Raw genomic sequence first — 27405 nt, forward strand, 5'->3', positions numbered from 1 at the left:
CGGGGCCTCACCGAGGACCCCGGGCTGGGCGCCGCCGCCGGCTCATCTACTCTTTCCCTCAGCCTCCTCCTTTCAACCTTGTTCCCCTCGTCCCCGCGGCCTCTGGTGCAGCAGCGGCGCCTCCCGTTCCTGCCGCAGCTCTCTTCCCTTCTTCCCTCCCTGACAGATCCCCGAGTTCGCCCGCCATGGCTTTACTCACTGCGGCCGCCCGGCTATTCGGAGCTAAGGTGAGCATCTAGGAAGGACCGCGCGGTTCCAGGGTGGGGCTGAGGCGACTGCAGGCCCTCAAGCCCGGGGTCTCCCTCCCCTACCCAGGCGCACCCCAGCGCGTCTTAAAGGGGCCCTGCGCTTGGCTGGCCGCCTGCTCTGCTTGGAGCTCCCAGGGCTATGTGCCTTCCGGCCCACTGCGGGTGAAGTGAGTACTGCCCGCCCTGGCCTGAGGTCTTGGGCCGGTGGGGAGGCCGGACCGAGCTGTCACCCCGCGTGTCAAGGGTAGAAGAGGCGGGGGTGCTTGGCCTTGGAAAAAGGAGTGAAGAACATAGATGTATTCCACTGGGATTAGGGAAAGAGCCTGTTTGGAAGAAAGGGCTGGCTAAGAGAAGTGGCAAGGGTGAGCAGACGTGCTCACTCTATCCTGGGCCGGAGCTGGAGCCGTGGCTAATTTCAGCTTCGACTGGGTAGAGAGGTCCTTGTCAGTTTCAGAACTGCCGGCTTCCATTTCTCCAGCCCAGTGATTTAAGCCTTTAGTGACCAAGCATAGCAGTTCCTTCTGGAGGAATGCGACTCGGGTCCTCTTTGTCCTTGGGACTTTTGCAGTTACTCTATGTAGGAGGAGCTTGGGTGGGGTGGAGGGCTTGTGTAGAACCTTCTGCATGATTATCGCATGTGATTGAGGAAAACTTGTTCCTATAAACTGCAGGCTGATAAGTGAAGATAACTGGGCGGGAGATAGTAATTCCAAGGTTACGTCCTACTACTTGCTCACTTAAGTTTTACTATTGCTTTTAAATATGTTCTACCCAAGAAAGGTTCCTCTTTTGGGGGGCCCTTTTACTTTTTAAAAATTTATTTGGCTGCAGCACACGGAATCTAGTTCTCTGACCAGGGATGGAATCCAGGCCCTCTGCATTGGGAGCGTGGAGTCTAAGCCACCAGGGAAGTCCCATGGGGGGCCCTTTATTTGACTTTTGTTGTTGTTGGGATCATAAGGAATATTGTTGCTTACACAATGTCTTCAATTCCATATTGCCAAAATTACTTTTGTCTCTGGGTAACTGGGTCCTTTAAACAGAAAGACTGGTGTGCTGAGGGGTCCCAGCCTTCTAATCCAAGCAGGGACAGTCCCACAAGTGACCTTGACTCTTGCAAAGAACTTACACTTTTTTCTTCTGCACACAAATTAAAGCTGCCAGCACCTAAGGGGAGGAAAGGAAAAACCTAGAAAGGTTTTGGCTTACAGTGTGTTATCTTGAATGGTTGGCAGATAAAGTAAAGCCTGTAGCATTTACAGGTTTTTCCAGGTACTCAGCAGCAGCAGCAGCAGCAAGGTGGAGGCTGGCCATTTAGGAGATACTTGTCTTACTTGATGGTAGTTCCTTCCACTACCAGGGAACAGGGAAAGGAAACCTCTTGGGAAATGAAGCAAGTTCTGGATAGTGTTTTGGCAGAATAGGAGATACTATAATTAGCTCATTCCAGAGCTGCTAACTCTACAGTTTGAAACTGCCTTTGGAATTTACATTTGAATTTAGTTTTTCTCTTAAACCTCTGGGGAAAGAAACTCAGAAAGTTTTTGAATTGACAAGGCAACCTAATTGTAGTGATCATTATTGTTTTGTTTACTTTCCTGTTGGACCTGAGGATCCTAGAAACCTGTATATTGGAAGCCCTTAGGCTTTCAACCTTTATAACAAAGCTCAACAGACCAAGCAGTGGAAACTTCCTGAGATGTAAGCAGTATAGCCAGAATACCAAGAAGTCTTTCAATCTGACAGCATTGCTAGCACCTGCCTGAACTTTCCAGATTAGCCTACAGCTTAATGGTGCTGTTTTTCCTTCACTATTAAGGTAGACTTTAGAAGGCAAAAATAGTGCCTACTACTTTGATTCTCAAAATCAGGTGTAATTCACTTTTCTGAGAAAACTTTTTAACCTTGCTGCTGCTAGTGCTGCTAAGTCGCTTCAGTGTGTCCGACTCTGTGCCATCCCATAGATGGCAGCCCACCAGGCTCCCCCGTCCCTGGGATTCTCCAGGTAAGAACACTGGAGTGGGTTGCCATTTCCTTCTCCAACGTATGAAAGTGAAAAGTGAAAGGGAAGTCGCTCAGTCGTGTCTGACTCTATCGACCCCATGGACTGCAGCTTACCAAGCTTCTCCGTCCATGGGATTTTCTAGGCAAAAGTACTGGAGTGGAGTGCCATTGCCTTCTCTGTTTAACCTTGCTAGGAGACACAAATGCTAATCATTGTTCTGTTGTTCCACCCTGCCCACTGTCAGGTAATTTAATGAGCACCTGAGTTGAAGAGACCACCTCATTCAGAGCCTTAAGGTTATTTGACTTCTTGTTTATCTGAACGAATTTCTAGTAAGCAATGGCTTTAGTATTAGCTGTGGGTGCCTTCGCTTTGTGCTGTCTTTTCATAGGTGATCTGAGTTGGGAATTAGAGTAGATCCACCAATTAACTTCTGCATTCTTAATACCAAAGTGACAGACAGCCCTACTTCTTATATCTTTGAGAATTATTCCTCTAAGCTGTTTGATAACTTTAGTTAAGTCAATCCAAAAGTGTTTCTAGATTATTTCTAGACTTTTTCAAGACACTTTACAGCAAGCCCACACCCCTACACATCTCTTCTGTAAATTCAAGCCTGAAAATGGGTTCTACACAATTGAGTCAGTTTTGTCCTTAGAAATATTAGTTAAGCTTAAAGCCCAAAGCGTGTTAAGGGCAAACTCTCGAACTTCTTTGATTCTCTGCTACCCAAAGTGATGGCAACTGCCTGATGGCTTACAAGATGAATCAAAGATGAACAGTGAAGAGCGATGCCTCATCCTGTGCTAGTGGTGGAGTGATTGTATTTGTTCTTCCTGGTGGTCTTTAGATTGATAGCCCTTGAATACTTGGGTGTGGGGAGGCATTGAGATAAGCAGGGATTAAGCAGGTAATCAGAAGGGAAGGCTGACATTCCAAGTGGGCAGAAGGCGGGAAACCAGACTTGGTGGAGCTTCCTAAAGCCACAGAGTAATTCCTTCTGCCCTGTTTTTGGTGCCTTATGTAATAGAGTTGAATAGGATTTGAGTGAAATTAAAACCAGTAGAGAGACAACTTTAGCAGCAGATCTTAGGATCTGTTTTTCAGTTCTTCCCTGAAATTGCCTGAATTCCTGTTTCTTTTAACATGTTATCATTTTAAAAGATCTGTAAGTAAGTTCACAGTGAGCATCATCGCCTGGGGTGGCTTGTTTACCTTGCACGTTTATGAATCCTATATGCAGATTCTGGTTCAGCAGAGGTGGGGTGGATCTGGAAATTTGTATTTTTTTCAAGTGTCTCAGTTGACTGCTTGGTGATCCCCTCCTGTTGGGCCAATAAAGCCACATGCAGTCCTTTTTGCTTGTAACTATATTTAATATATATGTGTGTGTGTGTTGAGCTTTTTTTTTTTAATTAGTGATTTTTTAAATATGTATTTAGTTGATTGCATCGGGTCTTAATTGCACTACACAGAATCTAGCACAGATTCTCTAGCTGCGTCACATGAGCTTAGTTGCTCCTTGACAAATGGGATCTTAGTTCCTCAACCAGGGATTGAACTTGCGTCCTCTGTATTGCAAGGCAAATTCTTAACCACTGGACCACCAAGGTAGTCCCTAACTAGTGATTATTTTTAAATGACTTCAAAAGTAGCTGTAGTCTGTTTTAGACTATTTTCTCTAGATAGGTGTTTAGCAACTATTAAAGAACAGTAAGAATTTCTCTAAAAGAAAAATTAGGACTCAATTCTTTCCTGAGGCTGAATTGGTGTCCTTTGCAGTCTTCTTCATTGAATAATCAGCGAACCTTTAGAGAAGGGTCTGTTAGACAATGGGAGTTGGGCAGAATTATTAAGGGAATTCTTATGAGTATGAAGGGCATCAGAGTACGAAATCTAAAGATTTCTCTGCTCAGGCTATTAAGTGGCCTGACCAAGTAGTGCGGATAGACTTCCAGTATTACCCTTGTGAAACACAGATGTTAAATGGCTTTAGTTCTCTGACCTGGTTCTGGGGAGAGAGGAGTCTTTGTCCTGCGTGTGTTCGTTTTTACTTAATGTAAGTTGTTTCTTCTGCACTGGAAGCCTTCATAGCACAAGCTTTTTCTTGCAGTTATTAGAGAATTGTGTTGTTTCATCAACTAAGCCAGTTCTGCTGGCTTGGCAAGCTCTGATCTTTTGTTACTGGACAAGGGTGCTAATAAAATCAGGAGCATCTCTCACAAGTTTTTTTTTAATTAATTTTTAAATTGAGGTGTAGATTATTTACAGTATTTCAGGTGTACAACATGGTGATTCACAATTTTGTAGATTATATTCCACTTATAAATATTATTATGTATTGGCTATGTTCCCTATACTATACAACATATCCTTGTAGCCTATTTATTTTATACACAGTAGTTTGTAGGCTCACAAATTTGATGTTGGAGCTCCTGGATATGTGCCAGGACATGTTCTGAATGTGTGTTTGATGGAGTATTGAAGGAAATTTGGCTTTTCCCTTGTAGAGTAAGGGTCCTAGATATAGATCAATGATGATAATAGGCTAAGAGGAATAAGAGAGAAGTAACTACATTATTAAGTAAGTGCTTATCCAAATGGGATTCTACTGTTTGCAGAATCTGGGGGAGAAGGGAGTAGTTTTAATTGATTTTTGTTAAGGGACTTGGCCAATACCCTAAAGTATTATAAGCAAATCTTTGGCAGAATTTCCTGCATGTTTTATTTGTCCTTTTCCTCCCTTGGCCTTTTAAGATAGAGGTTCCCTTAATTGTATTTTTCCATCCTAGCATAGCACATTTGACAGCTGCAGCCCATTTCTATCAGTAATAACCAGCTCACTAAAAGTTATTGGCATGGGATGGCAGCATGTGGGATTTGAAAAAGCCTTTTAGTGATGGTAATTCCCACCACCCTGTAGAGAATTCTGGCAGACAGAAGCTGTAAGCCTGGCCCTTGTCTTTGGAAGTAGCTCTTACTGTCTCTCCCCATGAAGCAGCTGACCTACTGAGGCAGATGATTCCCTGATTCACCTGACAGCCGCCTTTCCTGTAGAATGACTCCACACGTGGCATGTAACCAGAAGCCGAAGCTCAGTTGCCACACCTCCAGAATTGGGGGGAGGAGCTAGGAGTTGAAAGTTCGGGGATGACTCAGAGATTTGTAAGCTGGCCTGTTCTATCTGTGAGTATAGCCTGAATGCACTGTACAAAGCCATTTAGCAGCTTTCACTGGCAGCCAGGAGGTAGAAGAGATGAGGTATGTAGCCTAAGGTATGACAGCCCTCTAACACCTCCTGCTGGTAGATTATAGTTAGTTAAATTTGTTTCCTCTCCCTGAGACTCTTCGCTTGGTCAGGAAGCCCTTCAGAAAGTTGGGGCTTTATTTCCTGTTCTTCAACTACAGGGAATTATTCACTCACCCCTTCCTCAGACTTGACTGTCTCTTTCCTGGGATCCAGCTCCATAAGAGAGTTGTGACACAAGTTGGTAGGTAATAAGCCAACACATAACTAAGAAACATGTTTACTGATCTCAGCTATGCAGAAGGCATTGTTCTAGATGCTTTCATGCAAATTATTTCATGTAGTCCACTTGTCTACCCTGAAATTGGCTTTATTACCAATTTTGAGATGTCAAAATTGAAACTAGAAGTTAGGTCTTAGAGCCATGGTAACACAGCAGGATAGTAGCGGGACCTGAATTTAGGACTTGACTCTTAATAACACCACATCCTAGACTCTTGGTGTTCTCCCCTCTGCTTCCTTGCTTAACACTTTAAATCATGGATGTTTCTCAAACTTTACTGTCGATAGGAATCAACCTAGTGAGTTTGTTAAACTACAGATTTGGATTCAGTAGGTCTGAGGTGAAACCCAAGATTCTGCATTTCTGACAAGCTCCAGGTAATGGTAATATTGCTGGCCAGGCAGTCATATTTTTTAAATAGCAAGGTTTTTATGTACCTTTATATATATGTCCTTGTTGGAACCTTAGGATCAGACTTTGGAGCCAAGTAGCTTGAGTGTTATCCTAGAAGTGGAGAGGGCAAGGGAAACAGTAGTAGTTTTGCTTTAGATGTCTCAGTTATTTAGTAATGGAGCTGGGACTGGAACCCAGATTTCCTTTCCTAATTCCAAGCCATGTGCTCTGTCTTCTACATCATTAGGTAAAGTTATCCTAACCTGAATTTTTTCCAATATTCTATCCATATTGATTGTTTTTAAAATCCTTCATATTTCTTTAGTTTTTTTCCCCCCCCTAGGCTGCAGGGTGAGCTAAAATATGACTAAACTTGACATTGAAGACTGCTGGAAAGTAGCCATACTATTTAATTTTCTATATTTATTAAATAACAAATACAGCACTTGGTGCTGTGTGCCAGGCATGATTGTAAGTGCTTCATAAATATTGACTTAATTCATCCTCCTAGCAGTGCTTTGAGGTGGGTTCAGTTATTTCCATTTTACAAATATTTTCTCAGGTCCTCTCTCTCTCCTCCTTCTGGGACCTGTGTAATGTGGATGTTTGTGCATTTAATATTGTCTCAGAGGCCTCAGACTGTCCTCATTTCTTTTTTTTTCATTCATGTCTTCAGGCTCACTTATCTGTTTCTTCTGTGTCACTTATTCTGCTATTGATTCCTTCTAGTGTATTTTTTATTTAAGTTATTGTATTGTTTATCTGTTTAACTTTCCTGGTGGCTCAGATGGTAAACGTCTGCCTACAATGTGGGAGACCCGGGTTTGATCCCTGGGTAGGGAAGATCCTCTGGAGAAGGAAATGGCAACCCACTCCAGTATTCTTGCCTGGAAAATCCCATGGACAGAGGAGCCTGGTAGGCTATAGTCCAGGAGTCGCAGAGAGTTGAACATGACTAAACTTAAACTTTATTGTTTATCTGTTTGTTCTTTAGTTTGTTGTTAAACATTTATAGTGTGTTGATCAGTGCCTCTATTCTTTTTCCAAGATCTTGGATCATCTTTACTATCTTTACTCTGAATTCTTTTTCAGGTAGATTGTTTACATTTTAGAGATAAGGAAATTAAAGCACAGAAAGATTAAATGACTTGGCTAGGCTCACACAACCAGAAGTATAGTAGGAACAGAATATTCTACCTTCACTTTGGAGCTACCTAGCCATGCTGTTCACACACTAGCATTTTTGCAAATTGGAGATCTGGCTAAGAAGTGTTGCAGATGGAGATTAGGGACAGTTGAGATCAGCTCTCCTCAAGTTACATTGAGGTGCCTCATTAAATGGCAAAGACACGCTCTACAAAGGAAATTAAGACTTTGCTGGTGGTGCAAGTATGGTAATACTTTCCATCTGATGCCTTTAAATGATGTTGCATTCTTATAGCCTTGTTAGTTGACCTTCCACTCTTCTCTTTCTGATTTCCTTTTTTTTTTTTTAACCTTAAGTGAAGTAAAAGGAGAAGGAAGCTCATTGATTCTAGTAGTTCTCTCTTATAAGGGGAAAAAACTGTTTTTGTTTTATGTTCATACAGGCATATTGCTGGAAGAGAGACCTCCATTCTGAGAGAATTTCATTTTCATCTTAAGATCAGGCTTTCATTCTGTCAGCTTAGCTTGGATACATTTTTTTTCTTATGCCTAAGATTTAACCTTAGACTATTCTTATAATGTCTTCCTCTTGCCAGTGAAGTAGCCAGCCATTATAGAAACTTAAAGATGTTTTAAAAGTGAAAAAATTATCATTATGGAGAGATTTCAACTTCTTTTTTCTCTCAGATGGTATGTTCCCCTACAGCCTCTTTAAAAGCAAACCCACATAACCAACTACCCACAATTAAAGGGTCTGCTGAGTGCTGATGTGGTCTCCAGGAGATAGGGCTTCTATAATAGGGGATCTGTGGGACCGTGGAGCATGAAATAGCTTGAACATGGAAAGTGCTGTAGAAGAGTAGTTTGAACCCACTCAAGGTTTTCCCTTGTTCACTTTTGGATGACTAGTAAGATAAAGGAAATAGTTATTTCTTGAGTGCTGGGTGCACTCCCATTCACCCCATGTAGGATGAACAGCCTAAATAGCTATTTGTGCTGTGTACATTCTGCCCAAATGGTCCTCAGTGAGCTAGAGGAGATTCTTTAGAAAGTTAATGAGAGGAGTCGAAATCAGCCCTCATTAACAATCTGAGGCCTTCCCCCTTTGTTTTAAGGCCACATTAGCTTGCCTTGTGTTCTCTGAATTTAGCTTTGGATATTCTTGGCCTGGGAAATCCCATGGATGGAGGAGCCTGGCAGGGGTCACAAAGAGTCAGACACAACTGAGTGACTTCTCTTTCTTTCTTTTGATTCTTCTTAAAATAAAGTTTTCTGAAGGGTCTCTTCCCTTTCCATTTCTTCCTCCTGCCCCAACAGAAAGAGGGGTATGAAATTCTAAAAGCCTCAGGCACTACTCAGTCTCACCTTAAGCATGTGGTGTTTTGGAATTTATACACCACCACTAGTTCAAATGATTTCCAGCACAATCAGACAGCAACACAGTACAGTCGGCCCTTTGTATCCATGGGTTTTGCACCTGTGGGTACAACCAACTGTGGATCAAACACATTTTTTTAATTCCAGAAAGTTTCAAAAAGCAAAACTTGCACTTGCCATGTGCTGACTACTGGCATAGCATTTACTTTGTACTTCCAACTATATAGCATTTACATTGCTTTAGGTATTATAACAGAGAAGGCAGTGGCCCCCACTCCAGTACTCTTGCCTGGAAAATCCCATGGACAGAGAAACCTGGTAGGCTGCAGTCCATGGGGTATCGAAGAGTTGGACACGACTGAGCGACTTCACTTTCACTTTTTACTTTCGTGCATTGGAGAAGGAAGTGGCAACCCACTCCAGTGTTCTTGCCTGGAGAATCCCGGGGACGGGGGAGCCTGGTGGGCTGCCGTTTATGGGGTCGCACAGAGTCAGACACGACTGAAGTGACTTAGCAGTAGCAGGTATTATAAGTAATTTAGAGATACCTTAAAGTATATGGGAAAATATGCATAGGTTATATACAAATACTACACCAGTTTATGTAAGAAACTCGAGCTTCCTCAGATTTTGGTATCTGTTGAGGGTGGGGAGGTCCTGGAACCAATTCCCCCTTGAATACCGAGGGATGACTGTAGTTACTTAAAAAAGTATGTCTGACTTTTTGGCAAAAGGAGAGGTATAGACTTGCTGCATGGTTTGTGTGTGTGTGTGTGTGATCTTTAGTTTGCAAAGTGCTCCCACGTCCATTGTAATTTAATCATCACAAGACAGCCCTGTGGGATCTAGTGGGTATCAGCACCATTTTATAGATGAGGACCCTGGGGCTTATTTTTTACTATCTAATCTTATCTTCAGAATAATCTGAAGAAAAGTCAGCCTCCTTGGCTAAATCCTTAAAACTTGGTAGTAGTACAACTGGTTGTCTTTTTCAAAGGCAGTGTTGAACTTTCTCTTGCAACTCAGCAATCTTCATAGAAAGTTGTGTTTCTTGGGGGGAAAAAACTATCTCTAAATATAGAAAAATATAGCCTAGCTACAAAATACAGAAGCAATCTAAGTGTCCATCAAGAGATGAATGGATAAAGATGTGTGTGTTATATACACAACAGAATACTACTAAGCCATAAAAAAGAATGACATTTTACCATTTTCAGCAACATGGATGGACCTGGAGTGTACCATGTGAAGTGAAGGAAGTCAGAAAGACAGATGCTGTTTATCACTTACATGGAATTTAAAAAGAAAACTAGTGAATATAACAAAGAAAAGTACAGATATGAGAATAAACTAATGGGTGCCAATGGGGAGAGTGAAGTGGGGCAATAACTATAAATGGAATATAACCTTAAAAAATTATGAATCATGTTGTACACCTGAGACTGACAGAATACTGTACAAGAATTATACCTCAATTAAAAAAAAATTTGTTTGGTACAGGTGTGTGAGTGATAAACTCTCAGCTTTTGTTTGCCTGAAATGTCTTTATTTCACCTCCTTTAAGAGTTTTTTCTTTCTCACCTGGGTACACAAGTCTAGTAATTTCTCTCAGTATGTTAAAGCTAACTTACCAGTTTTCTAGTTTCCATTGCTGTCGTTGAGCAGTCTGGTTGTTACTTTGTAGATATCCTGTCTTCTCCATGCTTTTTCCAGGAGCATTTCAGGTAGTGTTGTAAAAGGTTGCTTTCCCCTCTGGACTCTTCTAGAATGGAGAGGTTGAAGTGCTGCCAAAGGACTAGGTGCTGAAGAGAGATTACCAGCCTGGTTAAGGGATTGATCAGTTTCCTCGTTGCTTTTCTCAGGGCTCCTCAGAGCTACGGAAAGCTAGATTTTTGAAGGACTGGGTACTTTAACAACTGCCTCTCTGCCGTTTCCTTCATGCCTAACAAAGCCCAGCCCTTAGAACCCAGGTGATGGGAGAGGCTCTTCGGGGAGTGCTGATGAAGCTGCTGCCTCCAGACTGGAAATTCTTTCCAGGTTGCTCAAGGCCTTATACAGCTTTCATATGTCAAACTGTCCACAGAGGCTAAAATAAAGAGAGAGGTTGAGGCATTGTAATTACAGGAAGGAGGATGGTTGTATAAGGTTTTGTGTTTTTTTTGCAGAATGCATCCTGTCTTGTTCTTGCTGCCAGGCATGCCAGTGCTTCTTCCACGGTAAGATTTGGAAAGAGGACTGAGGATCATTGAGGCAGCTGGACCCTGGGGTGGGCTACCATCCAGGCTTTTATCATTATCCCAAGTGTCTCCTGGAGGTGACCAAGACTCTTGTTATAGCCATTATTACTACTGCTATTTTAAGATAGCTAAATCACTGTGGACATGATAAGGGCTGTGGGATTTTGGCTGGAAAAAAGTAGTTCTGTAATGTACTTCAACCAAAGTACCATTCTCTTCACCGACTATTCAAAGCATTCTGTCCCATAAAAGGAAATGCTGGAGCTTATGGTATTCATTAGAAAATAGACTGTTCTCAAGTTTATAGTTTAGGGGTAGTTAAGTAATTCACATTATTGTGCAAACATCATCACTATTCATCTCCAAAACTTTTTTTTTTTTTTCATCTCCAAAACTTTTGTCTTCCCAAATTGAAACTGTACCCATTAAACAACTCCCCATTCCCTTCTTCGTCTGCCTAATTCTTTTACCCTCATCTGTACAGAGCAGTTGACCAGGCTTCCCTGACAGAGAAAGCCAAATTCTAAAAAGCAGTCTTAACATATCAACTTGGCAGAAATATAATCAATATTTTGATCATCACTTAGCCTCTCTACTTCTCTTTTTAGAATTTGAAAGACATATTGGCTGATCTGATACCTAAGGAGCAGACCAGAGTGAAGGCCTTCAGGCAGCAACATGGCAAGACGGTGGTGGGCCAGATCACTGTGGACATGGTGAGGGCTGTGGGGTTTTGCCTGGAAAAGGAGCTCAGCACCACCCTCCTCACTGACCATTCAGAGCATTCTGCCCCACATAGGGAAATGTTGAAACTAATGGTGTCTGTTAGAAATTAGACTGTTCTCTTCCACAGATTTCATAGCTGAGGCTAACCTAATTCATGTATGGGAAAGGATGAATGAAGTTTCTATTACTTTTCCCAACCCCTCAGCTTTTGGGCCCAAGGTTCTCTGTCTCTGAGTTGATCATCCAGTTAGACCATAGCTCTAGCTGGCCTTATAGAACAGCTTTAGGGTGGTTTTTCTTCAGTTCTGAGAATCTCAGCAGCTCAGATGATAATTTCCTAACACTGTTTAGCCATTGGTCTCCATCTTCTTTCCATATAGTCAATCCCATTCTATTTACTTTGGTTGGTGGGAATGAGGGGAGAAGAGCAGGCAGGAGAAAAAAATAACAAAAGGGAGCACAGGCAGAAACATTAACTAAAGATAGTGATTTCTCAACTTAAAAAATTCATTTCCAGCGTTAGCAGTCTTTCAAAATTACATTCTGTAGAAAGTTAACTCAGAAATCTCCCAAAGTTTTGCAAGTCAGAGACTAAATTTCCTCCCCCAGATCCCATGAAGCTCTAACAAGCTCTTGCCTGAATTACTTGGACAACTTGTTACATCCTCTTTTCTTTAGATGTATGGTGGCATGCGAGGCATGAAGGGATTGGTATATGAAACATCAGTTCTTGATCCTGATGAGGTAAGAGACTTCCTGTCGATTACTAGTAATCACTGACTTTACTTAGTTGTGCACACCATGGATTAAATCACTAAGGGTGAGGAGAACAAAATAGGGCACATACCTATATATTTTGGAAGGTGAAAATAGGTACATATGGAATAGCTGAAAAATAACTTTACCTTTTAAATATATCAACTAGTAAAAGTACAAAGCAAGAGTAAGTTACCTAAAGATTTACACTTTGAAAGTTGTAACTTGTTGACAGGTCTGAAGAAAGTGAGATCAGTCAATTTATGTGATTTTTGAGTTGTAATCCTTACTCTTCTCCCTCAAGGGCATCCGTTTTAGAGGCTACAGCATCCCTGAATGCCAGAAACTGCTGCCAAAGGCTAAAGGGGGCGAAGAACCCTTGCCAGAGGGCTTATTTTGGCTGCTGGTAACTGGACAAATCCCAACAGAGGAACAGGTAAGCAGAAGGACATTAGCCCTTCTCATTCCCCTCCTTTGCCTTTTTCTAATCTCAAGCACTTAATATTATTCTGGTTATGGGTGGTAGTTTATAGAGGGGAAGGAAATCAGAGCAGAGTTCTGTTTTGTAAGTGGACTGGATTGAAATCTCTTGGATTTTATTTACTTGAGGTCAATCTTTTCATTTTCTTTAAATTTTTTATTTTGGTCACACCAGGCAGCTTGCAAGATCTTTGTTACCATTTTGCAAGTTACTCACAGCCAGAGATTCAACCCAGGCTCCCAGCAGTGAAAGCGCCGAGTCCTAACCACTGGACCACCAGGGAATACTCATTGTCTTTTTTTTTTTTTCTCATTTTCTTCCATTTTGGCTGTGCTGTGCTGTGCCATGCGCAGGCTTTCTCTAGTTGTGGCACACAGGCTCTAGAGCACATGAGCTTCTCTATTCTCCAGTTGCAGCACGTGGGTTTTGTTGCCCAGTAACATGTCGGATCATAGTTCCCTTCCATGTCCCCTGTATTGGAAGGCAAATTCTTAACCACTGGACCACCAGGGAAGTCCCCTGTTGTCTTTTTATTTGTCTTCTTTTTCCTTGTCTAGTGTTATAAGCAATGTCTTCCTTTTCACAGGTATCTTGGCTCTCACAGGAGTGGGCAAAGAGGGCAGCTCTGCCTTCCCACGTGGTCACCATGCTGGACAACTTTCCCACTAATCTACACCCCATGTCTCAGCTCAGTGCAGCTGTTACAGCTCTCAACAGTGAAAGTACCTTTGCCCGAGCATATTCAGAGGGTATCAACCGAACCAAGTACTGGGAGGTAGGAAACTTTGCTGTGATGATTGATGTTTGATAGAGATTCAAAGGACCTGAGTGCAAAGAAAGAAAAAGGAATGAAGAATTCTTAGGAAAATTACTACCCTGAGTTATGCCACAGATTCATTTAACAAAATTTTATTGTAGGGTTGCTTTTTATGGGTTATTGAAATTACAAAGATAAATGAAGCATGCTTTGTATCACCAAGGTTATTGATTTTAGTAAGGGTGATATACACGTAAAAAAGGAATTACAGTTCAGTAATCTTGCTATAATAGAGGTATGTACATAGCACTGTTGGAATATTGAAAAAGGTGTGACTTTAATTGCAGGGTCCCTGAGGAAGGTTTCACAGAGTAGACATACCCTGGCCCCAAAAGATCCTTTCTCCTCTTCTTCAAATGAGAACCTTTTTAAGTTGGAAGAATGGCACCTAAGGCAATTCTGGAGTCTAGGAAGGACCGATTGCAGTCAGCCACTGTTTGGGCTAAGCCACTCCAGATACCTGTCAGGAGTGGAAGGGTAGTTAGTATCCTGGAATGAGGATGCAAAAAGCAAATGAGCTTTATTCTCTGAAAACAGTGTGACTTTCACAGTTTGAACTCTGTAGTGAGAGTATGAGAAGATTGTTGGGCCTTGTCCTAGTGCACAGGACACACTTCCTTCTCTCCCCTTTCCAATAATCACAAATACTGGGTAAAGTACAATTTATCTGGCTAGGTCTACAGAAGGACATCTCTTTTTGTTTGTTTGTTTCTTATTTAGAGACAGGTAGTATAGGAATGGAAAAGTCCCTTTTGGCAAAGCAGATGCACTAAATGATTTTTGACCAGAAGGCCCCTAAGGAGTTCACTGTGAGTTCATACTATTCATAGAATAGTATGGCCCACTTGTCTGATGAAATCTCCTTGGGGTTTTGGCAAGTCCCACTCCATTTGATTGGTCAGTGTTTACTCAGTGCCAGCTGTGTATACAGAATTGAGTGCTATTGAGGGAAAGAAGGAGAGAAAGTTTGCAATTGATACTAGTCTGGTTGGCTTTGAGGAGAAAGGTATAGGAATGATGCAAACTAAACATATCCACAAGCATTTATGAAATCACAAATCAGCAGATTCAGAAGGTTGTATAATCTGAATATATTGCTTTTCATTTTTTTTTAAAATGCTCTTTCAAGTCATTGTTATCTGTGTGGGTCACCATAACAGAAAAAGTTAAATCAAGTCCAACATTTCTTTTAAAACTTGTTTGTTAGAAATTGACCACTCAGGAGTGCCTGTTACTACTTATGATGCTGTTGTGTTGACTATTGTAGAGTTCTTCCTCAGATCAGATCAGATCAGATCAGTCGCTCAGTCGTGTCCGACTCTTTGCGACCCCATGAATCGCAGCATACCAGGCCTCCCTGTCCATCACCAACTCCCAGAGTTCACTCAGACTCACGTCCATCCAGTCAGTGATGCCATCCAGCCATCTCATCCTCTGTCGTCCTCTTCTCCTCTTGCCCCCATTCCCTCCCAGCATCAGGGTCTTTTCCAATGAATACTGGAGTTTCAGCTTTAGCATCATTCCTTCCAAAGAAATCCCAGGGCTGATCTCCTTCAGAATGGACTGGTTGGATCTCCTTGCAGTCCAAGGGACTCTCAAGAGTCTTCTCCAATACCACAGTTCAAAAGCATCAATTCTTCGGCGCTCAGCCTTCTTCACAGTCCAACTCTCATATCCATACATGACCACAGGAAAAACCATAGCCTTGACTAGATGAACCTTTGTGGGCAAAGTAATGTCTCTGCTTTTGAATATGCTATCTAGGTTGGTCATAACTTTCCTTCCAAGGAGTAAGCGTCTTTTAATTTCATGGCTGCAGTCACCACCTGGAGTGATTTTGGAGCCCAGAAAAATAAAGTCTGACACTGTTTCCCCATCTATTTCCCATGAAGTGGTGGGACCGGATGCCATGATCTTCTTCATACTTTGCAGTAAATACCTACAAGATATTTCCCAGGTATCCAAACAGGCTGCACTGCTTCACACTGTCCTTTATTGAATCAGGAAGATGAATCTTGTTCTCTGCTTGCTCTTGCCTCCGATTCAGTGTACAGGTATTGGTTGGTTGGTCTGTTACCTCTTGGGAGATGTCATTTGAGGGTGGTTGTCTTGAGGTAAAGATTGTATTTCAGGACTTTACCAACCTTGAGAGTATTTGTAAGCATTACTGATAAATCTGTCAGCCTCAGGATGTGTGTCTAATAAAGTTCATACTGAACAAAAGTTAGCTCCAGTAATTGCTCTAGTGGAACTTGGTGCTATTTTGCTGCCATGTCTTGTATCTCTCTCAAAGGTCACTGAAGCACTATTCTACTATTCTGCTTAAGTAGAATTACATGACAGCATTCAACTGGTTATTTCTGTTTAAAAATTTATGTTAAAGAGTACATGTGATCTAAGTCTCTTCTAGAATTATCCGTTCATGCTGTTTTACATATATCTCAATGGATGATCTGCCTACAGCTTTCCTTCCATAGCAGTTTACATGACTTTAGATAACTGTGTAGTCTCTTGAGGTGAAAGAGTTAGGTCTTTTTATAATTGACTTAACTTCACTTGTGACTAGGAGATTACTCTGATGCACAAGCTGTTTAACTGTGAGGTAGCCTTAAGATACTGTTGGATTGGGTAAAATTGGCAAAGTAGCTGACAGATCAGGTTTTTCTAGTAAGGCCTATGAACAGTATGTGTAGGGTTTGAAGCTGTCATTCCAACACCTAACAAACAACTCTTGAAAGCATCAGCTTGAATGCTTATACTCATCTGATTTAATCATCAGAACTACCCCATGAGGTAGACCTTACTGTTTATTCTCATTTTACTGAATGGCAAAGTTGAAGATGAGAGAAATAAAGTAGCACGCCCAGGGTCATGCAGCTAGTAGCTGGTGGAGACCAGGTTGAGACTTGAGTTTGTTTCACTCTAGGGTCTCTTCACCATTAATACTGACTCTTCATTTTCTGTGTCTTCTTAATAATGATTGATAGCTATTAGTAGTACAACACTGTAAATCAACTATACTCCAATAAAAAAATTTTTTAAATGATTACTTGCTAAGTACTTGGCCAGAATTTCTCTAGCCCTAGAGATGCTGGATCACAGTGATGATTATGGCCAGTTTTGTTACCTTTATTCCAGGCAGATGCAGTGGTGGCATATTTTGTCCTTTTTTCTTCTGAGGGTTTAAAGATGAAGAATGAGTTAGTACCAGTAGCTAAGTAGCACCTCAGTCTTATTAGCTTATTAAAGAAGAAATAAGGAGTTCTCTGTCCATGTGTTTATCTATTGAATCTCTTGACAGTACAGCTTTCCCACTACAAAAAGCAGGGTAAAGATCCCACAGTGTCAGACCTGGTCTGATACTAGCTGCTTCATAAACTTCATCCTCAGTGGTAGAGGTTGAAACAATCTTTTTGTAGTTTCTTTATGAATCGGTCATTCATACTTCACAAACAATTGTGAAAATTAGTACATAGTCCACAGATGCCAGTTGGCCTAGCCCAGGATCTTGTTGTTCTTGGCATTCTGCTAATCGATCCAGGTCCCTTAGATCTGCATATCCTTTGGGCATACTTCTGGAAAACATCTACTTCCTTGGGGGATGTAAATCTGCAAGGAGATGTGTTTAATAGTATGATTATCATGTAAGTAATCTCCTGAGAACTTGTGTTAGCTAAGTACTTCTTGCTTCAAGTAGCTTTTTAATTTTGGCAGTGTTCTCATTGACTCTTGGTGGCACTGACAAAATTCAATGCTGAGTACTTGAGTAATAGATGACTTCACATAGATTATCTCATTTAAGATACTTATTATAGATTTTGTTCTTTGTTCCAGCAGAACTATTAAAACCTCATGACTTCTTACAGGAACATCTAGCCAGTTAACTTGATAGGACAGCACTATATAATATCAGCAAGTAGTTTCTCCATGGTTCCTATGTACTGTGACTGAAAGTAGAAATTTCTTTGTTTTTTCTTTGGCTGCACCTCATGGCTTGCAGGAACTGAAGCCAACCAGGAACTGAACCCAGGCCTTGGCAGTGAAAACACCGAGTCCTAACCACTGGACCACCAAGGAATTCCCAAATTTTTTTGTTACTAACAGAAAAAATAGGAATTCCCTAGCAATCCAGTGGTTAGGACTCTGCTTCCACTGCAGAGGACACAGGTTCAGTCCTTGGTCAGTCAGCTAAGATCCCATAAGCTGTGCAGCATGGCCAAAAAAAAAAAAAAACTACTAAGTTCCTCCCTAGAGGAACTTAAAATCCCTATGAGAAGATAAAATTGAGACATAAAAGTTGAGCAAACCATTAACATCACAAAAAGACAACCAGATGTTATATGTTTCTCTTAATCAATGAACATAGCACTATTTATCAAAAAGTCTTGCTAAAAAAAAATTGAACCTGAATCTGCTCAAGCCTCCATCTCTTATCAATTTGTCAGAAATAAAATGGACAGAAGGACATGTTAAATGACATCACAGGTATATAACCAGCAAAATCTAAACTAAGGGAACTTCTCCAGAACAAATGAGGCTGATTTTCCACAAGTAAATTGCAAAGTAAAAAAAGGACAGCATAAGAGGGAACTTAAATTGATTAAAAACTATTTCAGAGACATCAGACAATTGTAATGTGGGCTATTTTTCAGTAAAACAAACAAATGAGGGGGAGCTTTAATCAATGAATGAGGTGTGGAGGGGATTTCAATACTGATTAGTTAATGATATTGAAGATTTGTTAAATTTTTTTCAGTGGGATAATGGTTTTGTGATTTTGATTATGAAGGATCTTTATCTTTTAGAGATACATGCCTAAATATTTACATGTTATATATGATATCTGGGATTCACTCAATAATTTGGGAGATGAGAGGGGAAAGTAAGGGTATAGATGAAACAAGCATGGCCATGAGTTAATAATTTAAGCTAGATGATGCTTATTAGCTGAGTGGGTAACTTTGTGCCCCAATTTTTACAAATGAGGGATATGTTATCTTACAGGACTATTGTAAGAAAAGAAAAAACTGAAAATAATCGATATTATAATTACTAGTAAATGCTTTAAAAATGGAAGCCTTTGTTAATAACTAATGATTGAATGTCACTGTTTGACCCTTAGCATATATAGTAAATTTTCTTTGAAAGATGGAACATAGAATTATTAAATAACCTAATGTCTTAGCATATTGTTTGAGTGCAAAGTCATATAGTGGAAAAGATCATGTTTAAACGTGTAAGGGTTGGAAATCTGACTTTGGCATTGACTGAATGCTCTGAGGTTTGGTTCCCTTTTCTGTAAAGTGAAGGTCATTATATATTTTGTAGAATGGAGAAAAATTGGGAATAATATTTTAATATACATGGGATACCATGTGTAACTCCCTTGATGCAGTACCTGGGTCATAACAGTTACTCAGTTACATGGTCATTGTTGTTATTTACTCCATATATAACCACCCAGCATATAATCCAAATATCCATATCAATCCAAAAAGCCCAGTCCATGGAGAAGAGACACGATCCCTGCCTAACTCTTCTTTGCTGATGATTCCTCTTCTTTTTTCTCCATTTTCCTTTTCTCCCCATCAGTTGATTTATGAAGACTCTATGGATCTGATCGCAAAGCTTCCTTGTGTTGCAGCAAAGATCTACCGGAACCTGTACCGAGAGGGCAGCAGTATTGGGGCCATTGACCCTAAGCTGGACTGGTCCCACAATTTCACCAACATGTTAGGCTATACTGACGCTCAGTTCACAGAGCTCATGCGCTTGTACCTCACCATCCACAGGTGAGGGAGACCCAGCCACCAGGTTGCTGGATTGGTGGTGAATATTAAGAGAAACTCCTTGGGACTTCCCTGTTAGTCCAGTGGTTAAGACTCCGCACGTCCACTGCAGAGGGTGTGGGTTCAATCCCTAGTCAGGGAATTGAGATCCTGCATGCTACACAGTGCACCAAGAGAAAAAAAAGAAAAAGCTCCTTAACATTCTCGTCTTTTGGGAACAGGTGGTAGGCAGCAAGGAGATGGAAGCACAGAGTATGGAATGATACAAAGCATGAAAGGGGTCTGGTAAAGGCACAAGAGGTCTAGTGAAATTACTATAACCACACAAAGTAAGCTAGTTCTTCTAGCTAGGAAAAAGAACTAGCTGTTCGCGTTAGGTGAGCCCTTTGGCTTTCCAGGAGCTCCCTCTTCTGGCCATTGCTATTAAAGCTTGAGTGAAAGTCAGGGAGCATGGCACACAGGCTGGGCATCATCAACCAGTAACCTTTCCAGTTCTGTGGATTAGTGAACAAAGGCTGATGATACATTGGGACATCTCTTACAAGAGCTTATGTATAAATGACTGGCTCTAGGCTGGTGTGAACCCATAGCTAGGCAAGTATGTGACAGTAAGAGAACAGCAAGGTCCCTGTTAGCATAGTCTCCTCCTTTTTTCCCCTTTCTCTGGGCCTTTATTCTCCTTTCTTCCCCACAGTGACCATGAAGGTGGCAACGTAAGTGCCCACACCAGCCACTTGGTGGGCAGTGCCCTTTCAGACCCCTATTTGTCCTTTGCAGCAGCCATGAATGGGCTGGCAGGGCCCCTGCATGGACTGGCAAATCAGGTAAGACTCTTCTTCTCCTGCTCCATGTTTTTCTCACTGGCATGCTTTTGTTTCTGATCCTGGCATTCTCTCCTGGCATATACATTGACACTCTTATTCTCTAAACCTTCCCCATAGGAAGTGCTTGTTTGGCTGACACAACTTCAGAAGGAAGTTGGCAAAGATGTGTCAGATGAGAAGTTACGAGACTACATCTGGAACACACTCAACTCAGGACGGGTGAGCAGAGATACTTAGCAACTAAGAAAGAAGCCAAGACTAAAGTTCAATAAATTGAAAGAATGAAGGAGAAAACAATGAGATAACTTCCTAAATTAGAGGAGATTTCTTTTCCATTTGTCTGCCCTGAAGAATTTAGAAAAGACAAAAATTTCTGCCTGAGAATACAACTGGTTTTCCCCCAACCCCATCCTTTGCAGGTTGTCCCGGGCTATGGTCATGCAGTACTAAGGAAGACTGATCCACGATATACCTGTCAACGAGAGTTTGCTCTGAAACACCTGCCTCAGGACCCCATGTTTAAGCTGGTTGCTCAGCTGTACAAGATTGTGCCCAATATCCTCCTAGAGCAGGGCAAGGCAAAGAATCCGTGGCCCAATGTAGATGCTCACAGTGGGGTGCTGCTCCAGGTGAGTCCTGCTTTCCTCTAATTTATACCATACCCTACTGTTCTCTGCCATGCACAAAATCAACTCCCTAGTCAGAGCCAGGGCTCTCACCTCCTTCCTTAACCCTGTTGATAAAGTTGCCTGTGGTGTAGAAAGTGTGGGCTGGAGGGAAGGGATGATGATTTCCTTTCAGAATGCAGTTGCTATACTTTTCCCAGTCATTTCTATTTAAGGCTAATTGGGTTAAGGCTTTTAATCACCCTGGACTTGTACATGCAACTACCTGTGGGCCTTTAACACAACTTTTTTCTCTTTTACCTTACAGTACTACGGCATGACGGAGATGAATTACTACACAGTCCTGTTTGGGGTATCACGGGCACTAGGTGTATTAGCACAGCTCATTTGGAGCCGAGCCCTAGGCTTCCCTCTAGAGAGACCCAAGTCCATGAGCACAGATGGTCTGATGAAGTTTGTGGACTCTAAGTCAGGGTGAAACTGAAGATGGGGAGGAAACTATCCAGCAGAGAGTGAGGGATCTTTAAAAAAAAAAGTATACCTTTGTTTCGGGGCTTTTAAAGACTTAAGATTAAATTGTATTGAGGCACTGATGATAAGTCTGAGGTTAAAATATAAATTAAGATTTTTAAAAGAAGAAAAGTAACCCGTTCTTCCCTGACCAGCTCCTTTCCCCTGCCTGGTGTGAGTTGCCCACCAACTGTAGGATGACCAGGACTAATGCATGTAGTGTGGGTTAGGTTTCACCTCACCCCCATCTTCAGAGTGGGAATCTGGCTCCTCTTTCCCTAGGTCAAAGCTGGTTGCAGAGAATTTGCCATCACTTCAGAACTTTTGGTTCTACTCTGTCCACCCTTTAATAGGCCAGCAAACCAGGACTCTACCCCTTCTGTTTCCATAGGAATCATGTTGGATTGTCAGCTGTACTAAGCCCCATTAACTTCTCCCATGCACACAGACACTTCCTAGCAAGATCTATTGGGTGATGCTGTGGCCTTTTTTTTTTTTTTTTGGTTAAGCTACCAGATGATCATAAAGGCCATGGTATTTGTTGTTGACTGGCAACCAATATTTGGTTTTTATTTTTCTTTTTTAAAATTATCCTATTAAAATTAAGATCTAGGAGTGTTCTATTCCCCATTACTTGAATACTCACCTCTTTCCAGATTTTCTATACCTGCTGCACCTCAAGCCAAGGTTGCTGTGGACCTTCCTGTCTTGGTCCTTCCTAGAGACCTCTTTTCAGCAGGTATATACAGCACTGTCTACTATGTGGTCTTTCCTAGTTATTTGGCTTTATCAGTGCTTAATGTGAACTAAGTTTTTACTTCCTTGGAACACAAACCACTACCCTCTGACCTTTTTTTTTTCCCCTTTAATATGCTATGGGCTATAGAACAGGGACTTAGGAAAGACCAGCATGATATCTTCATGGCCTGATCCCAGGAGTACTAGTACCTCTTTCTGAACAGGGAAATGATTTTTAAGATTGGACATGGTCTCCTTTGACTATCAGGTGCTGGGGCTGAGGACATTAAAAATAGTAAACCTCCCTCCTCATCCCCTGCCACAAGCCAATATCCCTTTATTTATCAAGGTTCTTATCCTGTCCCTTCCCCAAGAGCTCACAGTACACTGTTTGTTTTAGAATCCCCATATGCACAGGTTTCAAGTGACTCAGAAGGTTCTACTGCCTTTTTAAGAAAGGATTAAAAATACACTCCTGCTGTGCCCCCCTTCCTCCCTTGCAACTCCTGCCTGTGTTTGTGTGGATCCCTAATCCCCAGAACCATGCTGTTGAGATGGATAATACTGTCTGTAAACCCTTGGGTAACTGTCATGATGCAGACTTCAGGTTGTTCTGTATAAAATGCAAAATAAATGTTTTTATTAACAATGTTTGAGCCTATTAAATGAGGCCTGGAAGAGTCTCCATTCTGAGGTAAGCAGTCTGGCTAGCAAGATCCTACACTTAGTAGGTTATACGTTATCCTGTGCATCTCTTTATCTTTAGGCATGTTTGGCACTCACTTACCCTAATCAGAAGACAGGTTCCCTGTGAGATTTCCAAAGAAGATTGCTGCTGTCTTAATGGTTAGAAGTCCTTGACCTTTAGCCTCCATCCTTCCTAAATCTGTTGTAAAGTAGAACACTCAAGGACTAGAGACCTCACAACTGCTTAGGTGACTAATCCAAGGAAGCTGGTCCAGCCCAGTGGGTGAAAGAAAACTATACCAAGGGCAGTTAGGGTAGGACAGCTGACTCCGGATCTGACCCTCCAGAGGGCTCTGGAGCTTTGTGGAATGCCGATCCTTCTTTGCTGCCTTCCTTACAGATCCCCCAGAATAAGAGGTGGTCTGGAGGGCATCAGTTATATGGGAGGTCTGAGACCAGATTACTCTGTCCTGAGACTCCTGCTGCAACTGACCTTCTGAAAAAGTCTATAAATAGGCAAGGGAGTGGGTACTAGGTCCTGGCTTGTAGAATGCGCTACTATAGTTAGCAGGGACGCTATGTCCAAGAGCCCTTCTTGCACCTTTGCTCCCCTAGGAAAGGAAGCCATAACTTTCTTCTGCTCTGCTATATCTACATTATTCCCCCAAGAAGCAATATAAAAAAGCCAGATTCACACTGTCACAATTAATTTATTGAAATTTTATAAAAACTCAGGCCAAGTAGAAGACAGCCCAGGAGTACAACTGTTCAGTGCTCTTTTGCTCCTTGCCCCTGTGGCACTGATGGCTGAGAAAGTCCCTTGCTCTCCACTAGCCAGGCAGCATGGAAGTAAGGTCATAGGGATTTCAAGCTGGGGCCAGATCTCAGGCATCTCCTGAGGCATTTCAGGTAGGCAAGGTTATTGACCACCCAGTAGCTCTGTGTCAGAACAAAGAGTTCAATTTCTTCAGTCCTAAGAAAAGCTTTCTTCCCCTGGTCAGACACTAAGGCACCTTGACAAGAGCTCAGAGATGACCGCACAGCCCCGACTATAATTCAGTGTGAGAAGGTGGCAGGCTTCAGGCATATGGTGCTCTCAGGATAACCCTGACCCTTTCCTGAGCATATCTCCTTTCCATGCCTCCTTGCCTTTTCTTTCCCCCAGCATTTCTAGCCAGCTCAGAGCCCAATTTTGGGGGATTTCAGAGGGAGAACAGTAATACGAACATGGACTCTTCTCTCAGATTGGAACAGGAGCCAAATAAATAAGAAAATTGGGTGAGGAGTGGGGGGAGAAGCGAGGCTAGGGAATAATCCTTTGCCTCAAGCCTGGTGCACCTCATGAAACATCAGTTCACGGGGGACGGCTGTTTCTGGACCAAACTTGGTTGCTGCCCGGCGCTCGAAGGCAGCGACATTCTTTTTGACAACCTCATCAAAAAAGATGGTGGCCAGCTGGGAGTGCAGCAGAGAGCGAAATTCAAAGGAAATCTGGGAATGGGTAAGAGACAGTCAGAAACTCTTCAAAACCATGTTGGATAGTCCCTGACCAAATGCAAGGGTACTTACTATTCAGTGCCTTTTCCTCCCCCCAACTCCTATTCCTTAGATCTCCTCAAAAGCCCTAGGACTGAGTACAAAGTACAAGTGTGATACAAGCTGACCCCTGTGGAGAGTGTAATTGACTTGGGAAGTAACTGTCATAGTACCTCGGCTCAGCCCCTACAACCCAGTTGTAGCCCTATGTAGCCTCCTGACTCACCGAAAAGTCCACAGTGCAAGTTCGAGGATAGGCAGGAATTCCAGGGCTGAATCGCCAAATGGTCTCTAAGTGGTTGAAGAGCTTGCCATCAGTGCAAACAGCCTAGAACAAGACAGGTAGTTAAAGAATATTACAATGGAATGAGACCTACATCAGGTGTAGGAAGCTGTACGAAGGAATTGAAAGCCATTTTCCTTTCCTTCAAATATTGGAAATATCTGACACATGGAAATAGAAAAATCATAAGGAAAGCCAAAATAGCCCTTAAATGTAAAAATGCCACAGAACACAGAAAAAAAGATCCTGATCAATCACTCCCAACCAGGCCTCACCTTGACCATATGAGGTTTGACCATGGAAACAGCAGAAGTGTAACGTTCCACAACAGGTGGAAAGCCAACCTCCAACTGGGCCTTCAAGTGACCTTTGCGGCTGGATACCACCAAAGACTTCTTACACCAGGGCACAAACTCACGATACTCCTGGACATTGGCTACCACCTCGTACATCTCCTGCATTGAGTACCTAGGGGAAGGAGTCACAGAGGCCAAGAAGCTGCCAGTTGGCTCAGGTTCCTCCTTGCCGTAGGCACCCTCCCCTCATACCTTTGCCCACCAATCATGTACCTTCAGGAACTAGAGATCCCAAATAAGCCCCCATGAATGATTTTGCAAAAGCAAATGTCCAGATTTCCATGATGTTAATGCATCTCAAGTCTTGCCATTTAGACAGTGTTTTTGCATTTACTATCTATTTTGATCCTTAAAAGGGTCATGTCTGGAGAACTGGGATGACTGGTGATTCACACAGGGACGCAGATCCCAGCTCTGTAACTTTTTGACAAAGCGGCCCTAGGAAAATTATTGTCTCCATTTATCTTCTCTGCAAATCATAATAGTAGTAACTGATTCATAAGTTTGTTTAGAGGATCAAATGGGAAAATCTGTGATAAAACACCTAAACAGCCTAACTGCTAGCAGTAGTTAAGTGTTCAATAAGTGTTAACTCATATTTGCTCAGAATACCTAAAGTCAGGTCAGTAAAGAAATAATACCCTATTGTCTTATGTTATTGTCCAACTCTAGTCACGTTTCACAATGTACCTGCACAGCAACCAAGAAGAGGGGGACTGAGGTTGGGAGGCTGCCAAAGGAGGGTAAAGGATCAGTAATACCACTGGGGACAGTGGGATGGCCAGGGATGAATCTTGCCCACTATGGCTACTCTTACATTCTACCCTGGACATGGTGTTTTGTTTGTCGGGAAAAGGAATGTGGAGGGATACTGGACAGGAGAGCATGCTCACCCCATGATCCGACGCTCAGAGTAAGCCTTTCGCTTGTTGGTGAAGGGGGCAGCAAAGCCCATGAAGGAACGGCTGGGAGGTAAGCCAGACTCAGTCGCCAAGACCTGGGGAGCCCGGGGCAAGAAGAAGCTGCAGGAGATCGGAAATCTAAGGCCAAAAGGAAAGGAGAGACAGTGTCAAGATTCTTTCCTTGTGGTCCTCAATCATTCTCAGGTGCAGAAGAAGAGGGGCGCATCCCAGAAGGAAGGTCGTCCAAACCAGCTTTTCCCCTAGCACCTGCTGCAGCCCGCCAGGCTCCCCGGCCAGGCAGTCACGAGTGCGAAAGGTCGAGGGCGGCTGAGGACAGTGCCGAGGGAGGAGATGGGAAAAAGAGGGGTGCGTGCGAAGCTCCAGTTGCCTTTGACTGGAGGCTACGCTACTGCTGAAAGCAAGGACTCTCGGGATGCCTCACAGCCCCCGGGGCCTCGCAAGCCGGCGGATGCCAAGGCACCCGCGACCGGCAAGATGTGGTTGGGCACTCACCTCGGGGACTGCCTCGCCAATAATTTGCAAAAGCATTTCCCCAAAGCAACACATTATACCCCAGGGTATGACCACCGCCGCCCTCCCACCGCGCTTGCAGCCAGAGTTGCAACTCTCCACCGCGGAACTTCGGGGTCCTGGGTGACCCCCTCAGCTCCAGCGCGGACGCCCGCACCTCCCTCTCACCTCATTGGTCCCAGCGGTCGCGGAGGGCCCGGGGGCGGAGCCGGGCGCAAGGAGAGGCCGCAGCAGCCCCGGGCCGCGGCGCGCGTCCCGGCAGGGAGTCGCCGCACGCCCGCCGAGGCCATGCGCGCGACCCTCCCTTGCCCTCTCTGCTCTGATAGCGGCCGCGCCCTCCTCACTCCAGAGGGAGAGCGGAGGGTTAGCAGTCGGGCGGATTCAGGGCCGGCGAGGGCAGGGGCGGCGCGGGGCGATGGCTGTTCTCGCCCAGCTCCCGCCCGGGCGGCTGGATAGCTTAGAACTGAAGCCGCTCCCGCAGCTCCCAGTACCCTCACGTCACGCCGTTGCCATGGCTCGGGACCGGGAGAGGGGGGAAGGAAGGGGACCACGCGGCCTGTCGGGAGATGTAGTTTCACACCTCTGGCGAGAAAGGGCGAGGGCGCTGGAGTGGGTATTTGAGAAGCTGCAGACATGGCCCGGTGGGGCGAGGTCAACAGGCAAATTACTTGCGGGGTCTGATCACGGGCCTGATACATAAGCACAGAGGTGGCTTAGTGGCCGTATCAACAGCAGATACCCTCGGTCTTCTGCACGTCTCTTAGAGCCTGTACTATATTTTGCCTTGTTTATAGTTAGAAGTTCCATTCATCTTTAGAGCCAGCATAGCGCATAGTGCAGTGCTTTGAGACAGAAAATTAATGTTCCAAGATATGGGCTAAGACTTTGCATCATTTTCTCTTAATAA

The 27405-nt window shown here is 43.1% G+C and overlaps 2 protein-coding genes across 15 annotated transcripts; one reads left to right on the forward strand and one right to left on the reverse strand.

Moving 5' to 3' along the window:
- Nucleotides 1–12: 12 nt before the first annotated feature.
- On the forward strand, nt 13–22852 carry CS (citrate synthase). Of its 4 annotated transcripts, none has more exons than XM_086400549.1 (11): nt 13–227; nt 10865–10915; nt 11545–11652; nt 12341–12406; nt 12723–12854; nt 13486–13674; nt 19309–19508; nt 20200–20329; nt 20447–20548; nt 20749–20958; nt 21263–22852. In XM_086400549.1, the coding sequence occupies exons 1-11, from the start codon at nt 186–188 to the stop codon at nt 21431–21433; spliced, it is 1401 nt and encodes a 466-aa protein (XP_086256675.1). In that variant the 5' UTR covers nt 13–185; the 3' UTR covers nt 21434–22852. The 4 variants fall into 4 exon arrangements, with proteins under 4 accessions (XP_086256675.1, XP_086256677.1, XP_086256674.1 ...); XM_086400551.1 differs by lacking the exon at nt 13–227 and adding an exon at nt 353–610; XM_086400548.1 differs by lacking the exon at nt 13–227 and adding an exon at nt 5366–5514.
- On the reverse strand, nt 1049–26963 carry COQ10A (coenzyme Q10A). 11 transcript variants are annotated; one of them, XM_086400569.1, is made up of 6 exons: nt 26667–26963; nt 25959–26105; nt 24985–25177; nt 24653–24754; nt 10331–10501; nt 1049–1415 (listed from the first exon to the last, which is right to left on the reverse strand). In XM_086400569.1, the coding sequence occupies exons 1-5, from the start codon at nt 26786–26788 to the stop codon at nt 10373–10375; spliced, it is 693 nt and encodes a 230-aa protein (XP_086256695.1). In that variant the 5' UTR covers nt 26789–26963; the 3' UTR covers nt 1049–1415; nt 10331–10372. The 11 variants fall into 11 exon arrangements, 10 of the variants coding, with proteins under 10 accessions (XP_086256695.1, XP_086256697.1, XP_086256701.1 ...); XR_015163906.1 differs by lacking the exons at nt 1049–1415; nt 10331–10501 and adding exons at nt 13035–13723; nt 14038–14176; XM_086400571.1 differs by lacking the exon at nt 1049–1415 and having other exon boundaries at nt 10224–10501.
- Nucleotides 26964–27405: the final 442 nt, after the last annotated feature.

The sequence above is a fragment of the Bos grunniens genome, chromosome 5, assembly GCF_055505025.1.
Source record: "Bos grunniens cultivar Pamir isolate PY7600 chromosome 5, Bosgru_T2T1.0, whole genome shotgun sequence".
Taxonomy (NCBI): Eukaryota; Metazoa; Chordata; class Mammalia; order Artiodactyla; family Bovidae; genus Bos; species Bos grunniens.